Source organism: Pollicipes pollicipes, unplaced genomic scaffold, assembly GCF_011947565.3.
Source record: "Pollicipes pollicipes isolate AB1234 unplaced genomic scaffold, Ppol_2.1 Scaffold_4740;HRSCAF=5597_pilon_pilon_pilon, whole genome shotgun sequence".
Taxonomy (NCBI): domain Eukaryota; kingdom Metazoa; phylum Arthropoda; class Thecostraca; order Pollicipedomorpha; family Pollicipedidae; genus Pollicipes; species Pollicipes pollicipes.
Genome location: NW_023596545.1, coordinates 26,636,632 through 26,654,350, shown reverse-complemented (window position 1 = coordinate 26,654,350; position 17,719 = coordinate 26,636,632). Strand labels below are relative to the sequence as shown.

At 51.7% G+C, this 17,719-nt stretch overlaps 1 protein-coding gene across 1 annotated transcript in view; it reads right to left on the bottom strand.

Annotated features, from left to right (window-relative positions):
- The window catches only part of LOC119098130 (Krueppel-like factor 7), a 37,189-nt gene extending 21,763 nt beyond the window's left edge, over positions 1-15,426 (bottom strand). Inside the window, exons 1-3 of the mRNA XM_037221060.1 lie at positions 15,204-15,426; positions 190-228; positions 6-129 (exon numbers count right to left, since the gene is read on the bottom strand). Of these exons, the coding sequence (XP_037076955.1) occupies positions 6-129; positions 190-228; positions 15,204-15,329 (289 nt within the window). The 5' untranslated portion in view covers positions 15,330-15,426. The remainder of the gene's footprint in view (positions 1-5; positions 130-189; positions 229-15,203) is intronic.
- Positions 15,427-17,719: the final 2,293 nt, after the last annotated feature.

The following is a 17,719-nucleotide window of genomic DNA, read 5'->3' as shown; positions in this document are numbered from 1 at the left end:
CGGACTCGACGGCGGCGTCAGCTCCGAGTCGCTCGACTCCGAGTCGGGCTCGTCGGTGCGCGCGCTGGCCGTCTCCCAGGAGGAGCCGGAGCTGAGGCTGGCCGAGTCGAGCGCGTCCAGCGACCAGAGCTGGCGCAGGCCGGCCGCCGCCGGCGGCGGCGAGCGCTGCCGGCGCGGCGGCGACGCCGCTGGCTCGTCCGTCAGGTACCGCTCCATCTCGTAACACGTCTGCAACAGCGACACCCACGGCATGAGCGACCACCGCGCATCCGCGGCTGACGCCAGGCTAACGACAGAGCCAGCTGCCAGTCAGGCATCGGTGGGAGAGGGATGGACGTCGATCTCGATTAGTCCGTGACGTATCTCCGCAAGGTTACTCACATGCCCTAGAAGCATACGTTTATATATATATATATATATATATATATATATATATATATATATATATATATAACGATTCAAGGGACAAATGGTATTACGCTGACCAAAAAAACAACAGTTGGCGGGCATTCTGTAAACCAGATTGGAAGCACTAAATAAACCACAACAAATGCAAGGCAATATCGGTATATTCTATTTGAATACTGCGCTGGAACACCACCACGCATGCTGGAATTGGGACCTGCCGGCCGGGCGTTCTGTCTGCTGAAGGTCGCGCCGGGCTGAGTGGGTGTCATCGAGGAGACGATGTCCCGACGTGAGCGGACGTCAGAATATGCCGGGCGCACGGTGACATCTGCACCTCTCAAACGTCAGCTGACATCGGCGCGTCTCTGACGTCATCTGACATCAGCACATCTCCGAGGTCAGCAGACACCAGCAGCCCAGCGCTCCGGGACAGCCTCGCCGACCGTCGGCCGTCCGCCGTCGGCGTGGGGGAGGGAGGGGAGGGGGGGGGGGCTGGTGCGACCTCGTGTCGGCACGTGGATCGGAGCCGAACCGCCGCCTGCATCTGAACTGGCGGCTCGGCATCATCCCGACTTACTCTTTTTGAGAAACATCCTCCAAAACAAACTGGACTCAAACTTGAAAAAGTTGGACAAAATTTCTGTAAAATCACCAAATACCTAGCGTAAGCCTCTGCCTCAGGGTGATGGCCCCCTTGGCACCCCTTGGCCATGTCTATGTGCATTCAAGACCATGGTTCCGATACCTGCTGTGTTGCCAGATCCGGTCGTGAGTAAAATCAAACGACCTGCCATTGTTATGCACATCAGAGAGCCTACGATATTTAAGGCAGCATTTTTCGCTCTCTTGTGTTGAGTCACTTATCGTTTCTCTTTATCTGAACACAAATGTGCGCCACTCAGGCCACTCTTCTGGAAATCCCCATGTTGCCGAACGAATGGTGCGCAGGCCACGCACCATTTTGTCACGTTTACACGAGGCCAACAAGCAATACTCCCAGTCAGAGCTTAGAACCGCATCTGCAGTCTGAATCGTCTTCAAATGCCGCCCGCAGTGCCCGCGCGGCCGAAGAGTGAACGCGCCATTTTGCTGCTGTCGGAAGTCCGGTTACACCAGCCACCCGCTGTCCACTCCAGCTGCATACTAATCGGCTCACTCTTCAAACTTGTCATAGACGTTATCGAACTTGAACTCGAACAGCCATGCGCGATATTGCTCTGCAAACGTCGATGCCATCTTATGACCAAACAGTGCACGTGTATCCACTGTACAGTCGCTGGCTAACGGGTTGAGAGCTTCCTGAAGTCGTTTCGTGTTCTATACAGCCGAGGGCGTCTTCGATTTTGACCGCCAATATCAAAAGCGTGATTCTGAAATTGGCAATCTCAGGCTTCACTCAAAGAACATATCCCATTGCCATAACGTCCCGGGCACAATAATCGCAGGGAACGCCACACATTCAGACAAGTCGCCCCGTTTCCAATCAGCAAGTGCTCCGAAGTCATGACTGTACAGCGACTCTACCACGCGAACAGCACGCGGACGTCAAACCCGACCAGCGCTGCGCACTGCAGATCCTTTGTTCCCGGCGCCAGCTGGTCCAGACGGCGGCACGCTGGCCTGCCAACGCACTCCCAGCCGCCGAGAGTAACGTTGTGATTTCCAGAGCACTAATCTGACGCCGTGGCATGCCGGTCGTAATGAGCCGTCGGACCAGTGGCCCCGTCGGGAGCCGGCGGCGGCGCGTCGCGGTCGGGCGCGGCAACACGACCGTCGGGCGGTGCTGAGGCTAGGCTGGGTGGCCGGGTCAGGTGTACCGGGCACAAACAGTCGGGTCCGCCACGTGCTGTGCTGTCTACACATGGCGCCCTGATTAAATTGCGCCAATAAAATGCATCGTCGGCAGGATAAATTGCGCGCCCGGCCCCGGGGACTAGCGGAGTCAGCTGTGTGGGTGCTGGACTGTACGTCGGGCAACAGCCCACGCGAAGGCGCATCGTGCAAACTATAGTACGAGGAATGCTCTGAGCACTCAAAGACGTTTCATGGAACAGATTTCCTTTCGTGATTCACCATGAATTCGAGCCCCAACGTTTGTGCTTCAGTCTCTTAAAGGTTAATCGTGGCTGAGCATCGGTCGGCACGTGGAGGGGCTGGTCCCATTCACAGCTGAAGAAGATATGTCTCTCCATCCCCAGGGATCAACGCGACTTCATTCCAAACGTTTTATATCCATGCATTTAACTACTAGGCTCGAACTGTCACAACCCAACGCTAAATTAAAGCGAGCGCTTGCCGCAGAAGACCTCCTGATTCTGACCCGCTCACACAGTGCCTCCGGCTCCATGTTCCTCTCAGCCCCGCTCAGCTCCAGCTCCAGCGGCGACGCCGGCGGCGCCGCTCCTCGGGCGGCCGCCCTAACTCTGGCGGCGCCATCAGCGGCGAATTATCGCCCTCATATATTCGGCCGGTCGAGTTATTGCCCCACCGGCACAGCCTGCGGCCGCGCTGACTGACTCGCCGTGAGCGCTGGCGAAGGCGAATAAAGAGCCGCTCCTGGCCGGGCGGTGCCGGCGGCGAGCAGCTGCGCCGCAGCACGCCGCCGCGCTCCTCCACGGCTCGGTCTCACCGCGTGACCTGTGACCCGCGGCGATACCGAGCCGCTCCTGGCCGGGCGATGCCGGCGGCGAGCAGCTGCGCCGCAGCACGCCACCGCGCTCCTCCACGGCTCGGTCTCACCGCGTGACCTGTGACCCGCGGCGATACCGAGCCGCTCCTGGCCGGGCGGTGCCGACAGCGAGCAGCTGCGCCGCAGCACGCCGCCGCGCTCCTCCACGGCTCGGTCTCACCGCGTGACCTGTGACCCGCGGCGACACCGGTGTCTTGAGAGGTTGGTCGCCGCGTGACCTGTGACCCGCGGTGATACCGGTGTCTTGAGAGGTTGGCTTTTCATGTTACAGCAGCGGTGTAGTTGGAATGCTTTGATGGAGTGGATGGGTGGCGATGACAGGACGCGGCTGGGTTCGTTCTCGCTTCGCGTGAGAGGTGCCTGTTTTCATAACGTTTCAGCAATGCGGGCTCTCAAGAGGCGTCTGCGCTTGGAAAAGTGCCGACACAAACAGAAGGACCACGACAATCTTCGCTGTCACGCATAAGTCGTTAGCACGTCTGTTGTAGCAGCACAAGCCTGCGAGGCACGTCTGAGTCCCGGGGTTCAGTGGTTCACGCTGTGGTAACTGAACACGCGCGCTGAAGCTGATCGCTGAAGGCTAGCACCGCACTGATCGGCCTCCTTGGCCGGTATTGATCACTGCAGACACCGTTACTGGGCCGACTGGCAGGCTCCCATGGGGCCGCAGGTGATGCTGCAGTCTTTGCAGCTCCAGTTCGCCTCTCACGTCAGCGACCACATCTGCAGCGCGGCGGAGCGTGCCACCGCGCAGCAACGGAGACCGAAATCTGCCAAACTGCCTCCGCATCCCTGCGGTGCCTATACAGACAGAGTGCGTCCCACTCACCGCAGGTGCCGTGTAATGCTCTCCTGCTTAGTGACAGCGCACGGGGGTACTTTGGGCCGAGCAGCGCTTTTCAGAGCCCTCCTCGCTCTAAACGACCCCTGACGCAGGCGGCCGGGAGTGGGTGGGTTTACTAAGCTCCCCGCAAATGACCTGACTTTAGGCATATTTCAGGCGCCCTACATTTATTTTAGGTCCCTCGTGGTTCATAAAGTTGAGCTCGGCGCCAAACTTTAAGCTTTGTGCCAAGGTACGAAATGCAAGTCTACCCTAGCTAGAGGTACCGGAGTCGGAGCGGGTGAAGATAAGGGCGTGTTTGCATAACATTAGGTACCACCATTTACGGGAGATGTTTTCACGTGGTTCAGATCTCCGCTTGATGGATATGGTACACGCCGCGCCTTTGAGGACTCCGGAAATGAATCTCCGGATCTTCATGCTGCTAAATCATGAATTGCTCTACAATGTTTCATAGATTATTGCTCCAGAATGACAGGTTGCAAGGAGGTGTTCTGCACAAGATTCTTTGCATTATAAAATGCTTCAGGATAAAGGTGTGCGCGGTGCGCAACCTTCAGAAAAGAAGAAAGATCATGACGCCAAGTAGCCATAAAGGTGCAAATGGTACGCCGATGTTGCCATTTGCATCGGCGCTGTGCATCTGCGACCAGAATTTTAGCTTTCAGTTTGTGTAATAACTGGACGTTTTGGGGGTGTATTCATTTTATTCAGCTGGGTAACTAAACGCCGAGGACATGGTTGTGGACTATTCTTTGCCTTGTATAATATCAAATATGTCACGCATGCATTGTGTCGCACTCGTGATGGCAAAGCTCCTATCGCATTGTCGCGGTTCTCTCGCTCGAACACCGCTGAAAGATCTGCCAGCGCTCACAACGTGCTATTGTTACGAAGTGTTTGTTGAAACTCGCATTTCAAGACGCGTCCTGAAGATATCGTAGCTGAAAAAAACAAACCAGCAGATCACTGCTCCGTCGGAGCCTGACGCTATTTTCGACGTTATTTATTTCCCGTGCTATTTTGGGGACCATCTCAGCCTGCCATGTGCCATTCACTTAGCCCTAAAACCGGTCCGGCTGGCCGGGTGGGCGGAGGCCCGCAGTAAAGGTGGAAAGAATAGCGTTCGCAAAATGCGTGGGTGATATGGATGGTTGGGAACGGTAGCCATCGTGCCATGCTGAGAACAGTGGACTCGACTTACTGATCCTGGGCCATGAGAACCAGAGATGCAGTGATGCCTACTCCCGGCAAGCATGGCTCGTTGAAGGGTTAAGTGTCGGTTACACATGTCTGCGTTAACCACACGACTGTCAAGCCTACCATTTGTTGCTCTATCTTTGGGGTCATGCCTAAAAATTCCTTTACTTATTCAGACTCGCTCTTTATATCCAAAGGATGCAAAAATGTGTAATTCGTAGCACGAATTCTGTAAGATCGAAGGTGAGAGGAGTCTTCGTTGCCAGACTTGCTACAAAGCCAGCCGCGCCCAGGGTTTGTGGGCAGTATGGGTCTGGAAAACCGGTTTGTAAATGAAAGTATGATGCATTTTATTTACGTAAAGATTACAAATATATATTACACTTGCTGCATATGTACTGCACTTACAAACAAGGCACGAGAAAGGAATAATGTTGTCAAAGAAGTGTTAACAAACTCACAAAATAAGTTTAAAACACTTTGAATCCACATTGTGGATGAATTTTCGGCCACGGCTCATGATAGCATGCGAGGCCAAAAAAGAGGAAAAGACGCCCCAAAGACACGCTAGAGTCACGAACCAGAGTGACTAAATATAGACAAATGCTTCGAAATCCACATGCGGCAAACAATACACAAAGCGCCACAGATAAGAAGACCCCATAAAAAGAAGAAATGAGCGATATGATAACGCTCATAAAATGTGGCGAACAGGTTACGTCATGTCGAAACGCTCTTGTTAAGCGCAGATTTTAGTTGATGAATGCAACGTGATTCACAAATTTTACAGTGATAATGTTCCTTGGTTTTCCGCAAAATCCGAAATGAACGAGCTGTTCCATCCCGTGAAATCTGCTGGCCATCGTAAACCATGACAAAATGGTCGCTCATTGGTATTTCCGTGGATCTTGTCTTCGGCAACCCCCATGTGCTCATTAAGCCTTGGTCTAATTGGTCACTTTGGCTCCCCCACGCAGGATATACATTTTACCCCCACTCAGAGATATAAAGCTTGAAGCACAGTATAAACAACAAACACAAACATTTCCCTTTCAGCTCCACTGTACATGCATTACACACCAGTCTACCAGATGAACACTGGGGTTCAAAATTGACCGCATGAACAAATCGGTTTCACAATGTGTTGTTTTTATGTCATGCCACTCGCATGTTGAGCTTTTTTTTCTTTACACATAGAGTTTGCTTTTGCGGGGGCTATATGAAATATTTTGAAGTGTGAGTCTTTGTGCACGGATTAACGTGGGTGTGTATTCAAACAGATGCATAATTGTTCACTCCGGTGTGTCTTGGTGGTGTCCTTTCTTTGTTGACTTTGTATGCGACGTGGGCCATGCCCTGAGATCTACACAAAGAAATACCTTGTAAATGTTTCAACACATTCCGTTTTGTAAGGTCACTAAGACTTGTTTCAGAAGTCATCGATTAATATACCTTCCATTCGGACTGCGCGGAAGACTTAAACAAAGGTACAATGTTTCGGATTTTAGAAACAGTCTTGAGCATAACTACATAATTCGTTTCCGTTATTCGTTTCGATAGAGGCATGCTGTTGAAATATTGACGCATCTATATCTTCATTCTACTGGTTTTTCTCCGGGGAATAGAGCTTTTACTACTGTCTTACCAGTCTTGAGCATCACTACACTTGGGGTGGTTGTAAGCCCACATTTAAGAGCTGATGAGCCCTTGGCACCTTGATGGCGGTACCGAGCATCATTCCAGCCACCGTTTCCTCATCCATTTCCACCGCCGCAGCGCTCCGTAGGACCGGCAATAGGGACCGGCATTCTCAGCAACACTCCAAAACAAGGATATATACGGCAGTGTTAACTTCCGCTGCGCCAACTTCCGGCAAATTGATTGCTAGGCTAACTTTCCCAGACTTCACGACATCGCTACAGCACCCACGGGGATGACGCCGGCTTTCGGCGCGCTGGGGCGATGTCTCTTTCGCGACATTAGCCCGGCGTTGCGTGGCAAGGAACGCATTTGAAGCCGGCATCCACCAACTGCATGTGGGGAAAAAAATGACGGTCAAAACACGCTGCTCGGCAAAAGTAGAATATCTAGTGCCGAATGAACTCTAATTTTTCGCCAAGTAAGCCGTCGCGTGCCATGCAAGACAAGTGATATGCGATCAACTGCAACAGGTTGCAGGCCCATCAAATGCCACGACTGGTATCCGTATGCAAGTTGGTGCCATTGCTGGTGAGCTGACGTCATCCTGACCCAGCATGTGGAGCCGGTCATCCAATAAGCGGGTTGTCTGAGCACGCGCTCCCGACTCAATTACCGTTGGGCCGAGGCCTGGGGCCTCTTACCCAGTTATTTAGCCAACTTTCCAAATGGCCAGGGTATCGAACAAAGCCTTTCGCGGGGTCTTCTCTGGCGGGAATCAGCGTTGCGTTTTTGTACCGTGCCTGTCTACAGATCGTCGCCATGGCAACCGGGGCATTCTGACCATTACCCGTCAGCTTCAGGAAAAGTATCTGCTACGCATAAATGTTGTGCTTCACCTTACAACCAGAAAGTTCAGTCCACTGCGCACAGAAGCCAGGAAATATGTTTCAAATATTATTTGTAAATGGTAGCTCTATCTCAGTTTGAAATATTACTTGACAAATGACGCTTTCCGTTCAAGAGCTACAGGCATTGTCTTCAGCGATGTAAGCTTTTGCAAAGCAAATACCCGTCATCCGAAAGCATTTCCAGAAACCCATTTAAGACAGAGAATATTACTGAAAATCCAACAAAACCTAAATGGAGGTGGAATGTATAGCGTTTCCAAACTGGAAGTGTGTCATCCTCCGGTAGTGTCGCTGAAAAGCCCAAACGGCCTCGGAGAATCCTCAAGAGGTCAATATCCGCCACTCAGCGAGCGAAGCCATGGCAGGGTCAATATGGGGCCTCGATCCTCGCACTTAAAGGCCGCCTTAGGCAGGAGTTTCTGAGAAACATTCGAGGACACTTGGCAACTCATTGTTTTCGTTCGTTGGCGTGACTACACTGAATGTCGGCGATTCACTGAATGGTGAATTGAGGCAGGATTGAGCTGCTCGTAACGAAGGCCATGTGGGAGATATAGAGCGCAACTTCTGCTTCACAAATAAGCTCATCGCTTTGGAGGGTTAGCCGACAACTTTCAAGGGGGCAATGTTAGCCCGTAGAGCACTTGGTTGCTAAAAGGAATGGTTCTCTTCATCGCAAACATGGAAACATTGCGGTGCGTTGTACTGTTAGCTTGTGTCAGTTACCTCGAGCAGAGTGGTCACTTGAGAAGGTGAGCAAAATGTCCATGCTCGTGTACAAGCTTTCCAAAACCGAAATCAAAGGAAGTAATTAATTTGTATACAGCAGCGTTCTTTATTTGTTGACTTTTTCATGCTGCAGAGAGTGTTGTAACAATGTTCATGCCGCAATTTTGTGCATCGTTTGAGCCCTCGCCCAGATTCGCCGTTTTTCATAGCCCGCTCTGATAGGGAGGGGGGGAGATGTGACACCTTGGCTTTTCAAACTAATGAAAATCGAGCTTAGCAAAAACGCTGGGTTGATCTGAATGAAATCTCGCGACTGGTACAAGTTTTTATGCTGTTATGGCAACAATTGACCCATTGGGGCAGTTCAAAGGTCAAATTTTCAAGAAAATCGCACTTTTTCACCATAGCATCATATCTATGAGACTATGCCTTGATGTGACACGAGACTTGAGCAGGTATGTTTCATATTCAATTCTGAGTACAATGGTGTATACTTTTGTGAGTTTTGAGCACATATTCATGACATACGGCTCCGCTAATGTAGCAATGTCGGTCCGCCGTGCGCTTTCCGCGGCATCATCGCCCGCCGCCCCCTGAAGCCTTAGATCGCCGCGCAGTGTTCCTCACAAACCGCTGCTGCTTCGAAATCAGAAAAGCTACGAACACGTTCTTAACCTCAAAGCACGCGCAATAGATCCATCATAGGCTTATGAAAACGTGGGTGTAATTTCAAGAAAAGCCGAAGAGGTATCCCCCGAAAACCTTAGGGGGCCCGTATCAACCCCCCCCCCTCCCCGCCCTCTCCTTATCAGGGCGAGGGGGGTGGTGGTAAGTGATAGCGCTGTTCAAGATCATTCTGGTTTACTACAAGCGGTTTGAACTGAAAAACATTAGTTTGGGCCCCGAATTCTGGTGGAAAACTGGAATAACCGTGACGGTGATGAGATCTCCAAATGTTGTTAGGACATTTTTCGACAACATTTGACGTGATTATTATGTTAACATGCAGGTAGATTCTTAAAGCAAGTATTGACCCATTTTCTATGAATTGAGCACAAATGTTAGGCATAGAGGGTGACCCCGTCTGGTGCTGGCGTCATGTGCGTTGCCTGTTGGACTCGGCATACTCCCTCAGAGCTGAAACTTTTTGATAGCAAATTGAGGGATATAACCGGGCATCGTTGAGGCCTTTCGCTGCCACTACCGCCTGGAAAAGTTAAAGTAACGCCTGCTGGTGTATCAGGGTCTGATCGCCAGATCATACGGACAAACGGAAATTAATAATCATAGTAAACTTGAAGCAGTGGTTGCTGAGTCAACATTTTTCTCGGATGTCATGACGTAATAAGTCACGGACATATCACACAAACATTTTGACGGAATTTAATGCTTTCAAGCACTCATAACGATAGTTTTACAGCGTTGTGACCGACATGAAACAAAACAAGACTTGCTCTTGTGCTTCAGCATTACGATATATCTTTGATAAAGGTCACAGGTCAAGTTATGTCAGGTCAGGACAACGTAATGCCAGGCCGCCGGCATGTCAGCTCGTTAGATGGATCTTGTTGGTCTTCCGGTCCATATGGCATATAGAGGTAATAAGCTATCATCTATGGACTTCACAAGTCGCCGTGGTGTCAAAACTTGTTATTTGATCCCGCATGAGTCCTTTTGGAAGCTAACGTAACCTTATGCCGGGTGATTAGCTCAGACCGGCAAACATCCCAACCAGTCCATGCATTGTGCCAGAACAACCCAAAACAAGATGAGAAATCTGAATAACTAAACACCCGTAGACCACTGCGCAAGCCTTTACGTAAAGCATCATCACGTAGTGAACTGATGTAGCATGCAATCGTTCCACCGAAGCGTCGTGCTGATCACTTGTCAGGTCAGGAAAAACATGATGAGTCCCCCTGGAGCAATTAATAAGTTGTTGGCAAAGCTCGGAGGTTGAGTCGCTGTCTTCCCCTCCTCCTCCCCGCCGAGGATTTTATTAGTTTGAGACGTAAGTTACTTTTAACGTCGTCTTACCGCGGTAGGAAATTAATCCGACGTCCAACGAATTGTGGCCGGCACAAATGACATCTGAATGTTGGTGTTCATTTAGTATAAGAATGCCACGCACGGAGACATTTGTATACGAGACCCTGAGCGCTGTCTGTAGCTCGCACAGCTCGCTCGCACCACACAATACATATTGCGGCAGCTCACAACAGGCCCGTCCTGGGTTTAACACGTCCTGACTTTAGATAATCAACCCAATCGTCCTAAAGGTAATCAAAAGGGGACTCGGTATCCTGACGTCCACCTGCCGTCACTCCTGGCGGCGTCACCAAGCTCATCGCCGTCTGTTTCAGTAGGCATCTGTTGGCATCCATTAAAAGAAAAATCCCTAAGGTGGAGATATTCACGTCCGTTTTCAACAGCAATAAACGGAGTAGTTGTTTAGCAGATGTGCGCTGCAGTTGAACCGCTTTCATCATCAACTGTATGAGGGTTTACAATGGCATACATCACCATAAAGGCGCTATCCAAACACTCCGCCCCAGCATCGGCCCGGCACTCGTCGACCGTCGACATATCGAAACATGGTCAGAACAAATGCGGCCAATTTCTTGGATTCTTCCAGATAGCTTGTTAGCCACCAGCAATTTAGAGTCACCGCCATGCTTCAGGCAAAAAAGGGCCGTTTACAGCCGTGGCCGGCTCCTCGTGCTTCAAATCCGATAAAAAAGTATTACCTGCGGTATGTAAGTGGTAGTGTACAGTGGTTACTAGTCGCACGCATCGTCGTTAACACTGTTCTTAACACAGATGAATCTCATCTACACCTGCACTTTATTACGACTTTTTTAGCAGGAGTCTCCAGGGGAGTACCTTCCTTTCGACAGGCTAAGGACTGATCACCGACATTACGAAACAGAAGTGATGATGATGTCGATGTCGAGCCCAGAAAGATTTCGCATGAGTTAAGCGGGAATGATGAACGCATATTGCTGGTTCCTTCGAGGAGCTGCAGCATGGACCCACCTCCTGCTACCGCTCCCGTGCAGATGAGCTATTTCTGAGCTCCTGTTCCCGGATGCTTCCTTTTTACCATGCGCCTGATTGCGATCCGGCTATCAAAGCTGGCCGCGCCGTCGACTCCACCGCACAAAAGTTCTGTCTGCCGACGCCTGTGCGCGAAAGTCGGTGACTTATTCACACTGGGTCCGGCTTAAACGAAAATCAATAGCCCAGGAGGGAACAGATTAAAGTCACTTATCGAGTGGCAGGGGACGGGCGACGCGAGGGCACTGATGGGGATATCCTTCAGCCTGTCGGCCGGTGCGATTCAGAGGCCCCGTCTGGGCCTGGTCATCAGAGCATGCATTCTTTAGCAGGCAGTTTTCGCGACGAATCAAAGATTCTGTTACCAAGGGCTCCTGACTCTGGCGGCGGAAGCCGGCGTCCCTGGACAGGGACAGCTCACGGCCGTGGTTGGAACTCATCGGGAGTTAGAAGCCAGAGTTTGAAAGTGTTTCGCCGTTTGTTTGTTTGAAGTATTTCGGAAGGCTCAAGGCAAGGATCGACACCACCCCAACAGGTCCTGCTCAGTTCCCTACGTGTTGTCGCGTGGACAACAGCCATTACACGTCAGCCGCGGCCATCTTGCGCATTTACGTCGTAGTGGTAGTGGCGCCGCGTTGCAGCCACGTGGTATGGCAGGCAAAGCCCAAATCGCAAATGCAGCAAAAACCTGGCTGAATTGCACAAAGAGCTGCACTCAAAAGAGTAGTTTCAGTGTTTTCCTCGCGTATTTTACAATTAACTAATAGCGCGCCGTATATGACGAATTTGGCATTTCGCGCGTGAGCAAGTAGATGGGCAGCGTCTGATGCAAAACGCAAACATACCGTAACAACATGGAAAAGCTGCTTATTGAAGGAAGATCGCGGTGCTCCCAGAAAAGCTCATTAATGCGGCCTTGAATGATGCTAAGAACGTTAGTATTCTCTCAATTTTGGCACGGCATTAAAGAATTGAACATTGCATGGCAGTGTATGCCGACACCTGTTGGCGTCATTCTGCGTGATACAGACTGAGGCGGATCTTGCGGAAAGTCCTCGAGTTAAGGTGACAGGAGCAGCGCCTACAGTGCGCTATTTTAGTAAAGTTTTCTTACATACGTTTAATATGCAAAAACGTCGAATACCAGCTCACACCAAATGTTGAGCCCGTTATGCCTCATCATTACAGGGCTTTTGAATGTCACTAATGTCTGAAATTCCAACAGTGATCCCGATGACAGAGGTGACGTAACCTAGCCTAGACTATAAAAGGCTAACCAAGCGCAGTACATGCTTACGATACGTATACGTAAGACAGGCATACGTATTTTCACAGTATGCATTTTTTATCAGAATGGACATAACGGCTGAATAATATTGACGCTACCCGAGTCTGCTTCAGATGTGAGCTGTGATTAAGGCTAGCATCACGACTCAGAAATACGACACTGAAAATGATCTAAGCGTAAACCGGGCTCAATGAAACACAATAGAGGTAAAGCTACACCGACGGACCCGAGTTATGTTTGAACCCCTGCTAACTTTGTTGAGTCCTCGAGGATACGTTTCCATTGCTTGTAGTTGAGTTAAGTCTCCATTCACTTCAATTTAGACCGCAGTCCGGGTCGGAATCCTTGATTTCAAGGATATTTAACACCGAGTTGTTAGCATGCGTTCAGGTTAGAGTTCAATCAAAGTTAACTTCCGATGTATGTATACACGAGACCAATCTTGACATCTACTCATCATTAAAGAAATCGATTGACCTGAATTTAGACCCCTAAAGCCGGGAGCCGATAGCGACTCCGCCCGGGATTGCTTTGACGCCCGGCTCGCCGGCGCTGCGACGGTGTGCTCATACAACACCCATAAATAGCGTCACTGAATACCGTGCGGGAGATGATGACTAAACGCGACGTGGGACCAGAGTGCTCTAGGCTAGCTGCTGCCAGAAACGAGACCCTTGTCCGATCTTTTGGTTTTTATAATCATTGTAGCTTGTATCCCATCGTATTGCAAAGGGTTTGACGACATCAGGACACGGCAAAGCTTATCGCCGATTTCTGCAAATGTTCAGTGAGTGCCTCCCGTAAACTGCAGCGCCAAAGAGTTGCACAAGAGAATAGGCTCTTAACGCGCCTGCGCAGCACGAGAAGATACAGTTGCCGAATGAACCACGTCCAGCAGTCGCCCTGGTGTTTATGCCAGAACCCCATTCTGTTGCGTTGACAACGCGCTTAAGATTGCCATCAGCAGGCGCCGGAAGCGGGTTGCGTCGCTGATTTATGTGTCTCAACCGGAAGCTGCCCGCCGAGGTGGGACAGCTGTTGAGCTGCCGGTGTGCATCAACGGGGGGGAGGGGGAGGGGGAGGCGGAAGTGGCACGTCCGCACTGGCGGGGACTGGGTCCAGAGCCAGCATGTCAGGGAGCGTCGCGGCCGGCAGGATTTGAAGATCCAGCCGTGAGGGACAGCTGAGGAGGATCCGGGACGTTTGAGGGTCGGCTCCAGGCATGAGGGACAGCTGAGGAAGGGACCCAGGACGTTTGAGGGTCGGCTCCAGGTGTGGGGGACAGCTGAGGGAAGGATCCGGGATGCTTGCGGGTCGGATCCAGGAGTGAGGGAAGTCAATTCAGGTACCTTTGCCTCATCAAACTGCTGCGTTGGGGCGGTCTTCTACCATGGTGAGGGTTTGGGCACAGGAAACCCGAGGATAGGATCCAGAGGCAGCCGGGAGTCGGGGTTTTGGGCACGCGGGAGTCCGATCGAGGCGTAGAAGACAGCTGAGGAGCATGGCTCGAGATGCAGAGCAGCGCCGGTCGCTCGGGGCTCTCTGTTCTGCACGGCGGCTGCGCATCAACCTCGCCTCGCCGCTCCCATTGGTTTGCGCTGCTTTCTGCACAGCACGCTTAGGCTACGCTCCGACTGTATAGAAGCCGGACCTTTATTGCTTGTTTGCTGTACAATGAGAGGCGACTCAACAAACCTGGAGAGCTGAGCGCATACTTCTTTAAGAAAGAAACTTGTGATGTATTCAGCAAAATTAACACAGACTTGTTACAGCTAAGATTATCAAAACAACTGTTGTTCCTTGCCGCTGAGTTTAATGCAGCCTGCAGCACATCGCACTGGTCTTGTCGTAAGTGCCTCCCGAGTCCAATCATATGCATCTCCTTCATATGAAGAGACACGAGAGAGGCTGAAAACAAGAAAATCGCTGGCGGTAGGTAAATGGTCCGCCTACTAAGAGCTCCGATGATAATCTTTTGATCTCGGTGCAGCTGTCAGCAACAAAGGCTATCAGCAAAAGTCGATGCATTTCATTTACGAATGAGCAATCAAGCCATTTCAGTAGACGTCTTTTTCTTGCAAAAAGCATAGGGCTTCGATGAGTTTTCGCCGGCTTTCACATCATAACACCGGGGTTATTTACGTCTCAAGGATCGGTAGGCCTCCCAATTCGATGCAACGCCATATTGCATTGCCAAACAGCTCAGCCTAGTTCGTCATGGCGACCTTGCAAGACGTGATATGTAATGAAACAAATAACTGATCCAAGCTTGCAACACCACCACAGATTGAAATCAGTGTGCTTATAAAATACTGGGTGACTGCTGCTCTCAAAGTTGTAAGCAAAGTCGTCAGAACGACTCCCAAAATCTCAGCCTGCCTACCGGACTCCCGGACGGCTCAGAAAAACCGCAGGCCGTATGACGCTGTGATGACCTACCTGCTGCCACCGCTCCTCCAGTGGACACGACGACCGAAAGTAGCCCTTGTCCAGCACCAGCTTCAGCTCATGGAAGATGCTGCCGCTCGGGTAAACGTCTGTGTTGGCCGCCATGCCGCACGGCATGCCTCCCGGCCCTCCTGACGTCCCCTGACACGTCCCGCAGAGCTGGGCTCGCCGCCGGGGCCCGCCGCGGGCTCCAGGCGGGACCTCGCCCCGGGCCGGTCCCACCGAGACGACCGCAGACGGCGCAGCGGCCCGCACGGAGCGCTGGAGTCCGGTCACATGCTGCGCGGCGCCGCGGCACGAGGCGCCTCGCACCCCCTTCTCCGCCGTGCACCCCCTCGCCGCGCAATCCGAGCCCGGCGGCGGATCGTAGCTGGGCACGTGCCGACAGCGCGGCCGCCGGCACAGTGGGCGGCGCGCCGCCCGCCGCCGCGGTCAGACCGGCTCGACGCGCGCCGACGAGACCGCGGCGCCTGCGGCCGTGACGTCACAGAGCGTCCCCGGCATGATCGGGGGAGGGTACGGATCGCCGGCGGCTCCAGCGACGATACGAGGAGGAACCGCGGGCACGACCGCGCGGGGCTCGTTTGTAACGTACGAGTTAGTTGAAGATGAGGAGATGGCTGTCGCGGTGATGATTAAGATGATTTATGTGAGTTATGGGTGGTTTTCCCCCGTGCGCGTGCATTGCAAAGTTATGCGTCGAATTTAAAATGAAGGACGCCATGTCACTTTTACTCGATTTGCTGCGCATGTTACTGAATCTCATGCCACGAGAGCGTAACGCGTTTCAGAGTGCGAATCGTTCCATAATCGCAGCACGGGGAACAAGAGACTTCTGATCGTCCCGGATCTGTCTAAGCAAGCTTTCTTCGTAAAAGCGCGGCATTACGCACCAGCAGGAAAAACTATAATTTCCATCGAAGTTTACCTCCGTCTTGAAGCGAAGTTTCCGAACGCAGCACGCTTGTCCCCTTGATCAGCATTACACGCTTGGTCGACCAACCGGGCGGCTCTCGTATCGGGCGGCGGGGCGCCAGCCGGCCGCAGCCCGGGGCCATCACTCAGCGGCGCTGATAATTTCACCTCGGCTCTCCCGGCCGACCCCGAGCCCTGTAGCGGCGGCGCCTGCGGCTTGTTTCCGCGGATCCAATGCCTCCCCGGGGTGCGACTGGATTTATAAATCTGCGGGCCTCATTTCAGCGAGTTCCGGCGGGACGCAGCCCGTGGGACGCTGCTCCTGCTGCAAATCGACTTACCTGGCCCGCGCCGACCCCTATCACGCAGTGGAGGGGCCTGCAGTCGGCGCCGAGCGAACCTGCAGCGCTCCCCTTCCTCCGACCCTGGCGCCGAGTGACGGTCGACGCGGGGGCGGCCGTGTAAAGGCAATAGCCGCAAATGAGGGCGATCGCCTACACAAGCATGCACGTGTTAGCAAATTTGTCAGGCGGCTTAGTCGAAAGTGACTGGTGGCTTCGGGGCCCTCATAATTGGTTATCCAAACCACATCGGTTCAAGATTATTCTGGCTCTGGCCCCGCTGCAGCACGGCGGGTCTCAGATCTGCCAAACTAAATAAACCGTCTCTCTCACGGGCTCTTTGATGTTTAATTCTCAATACAAATTGCCCGATCCATGCTTTCATTCTGTCCTGTTTAGAACGTTAATATCCAAAGGAAAAGTGAGACCCTGGGGAAAGAGAAGCCCTGCTGCCAAGCAGTACTGAAACGTTAAACGTTTCTGATTGGTTGCTTTACCGGACGGATCATTTCATGAGCTCGCTACATAATCAGTTGAGCCGGCAAGATACTAACAATTGATTAAAAGCAAGTCTTAAAACACCTTTGTTGTTGAAGGGAAACATTTCTCAAGTGAAGGAAGGGATGGCAAACGGTTCAAGTAAGAGAGAACGAACTGCCTTGGCCAGGAAATGATCACGTTTGGGCATCACGTGATGCTTGCTTTTTTATTTGTTGTTTTTGTTTTCTAGTTTAAATACGTATCCCGTATGCGTCTTTTCTGCTGAAAATTTAGGGCTTTTAATATTATATGACGAAAACCCACTAGGAAAATTCATAAAAGAGAAAAGCACTTACCTATAGCGCCAGTTCTTGGCAGGCTAATTTGTGTACACAGATACTGGTGCTCTTGGTATACAATGTATCTTTTTCATTCATGTTTATTTAAGGTCCCACTTGCTGGCCTAAGCAAATTGCAATAGTTTGCCAAGACAAGTTGCAAACAGCAATAGCAATGAAGGCAGCAGCATTGTCTTTTTGGGTGTTTATCACCAGCAGTTGTCGAAAGTTACGTAAAAGGAGGCGCGGACGTATTGTTTCTCTTGGTCCGCGTCCCGTGTCCGCGTCATGCGATGCGGCTGAAAGCGCTTTTTTCTTGTTCTTCCTTACCGTAGCTGTTGCTGGTGAGCTGCATTGTATACTGTGTTATGGGTGCATGCGTACGGCCGTAGCAAGTACCAGTGATTTTGGGAGAGGACGCAGGACAGGTAAT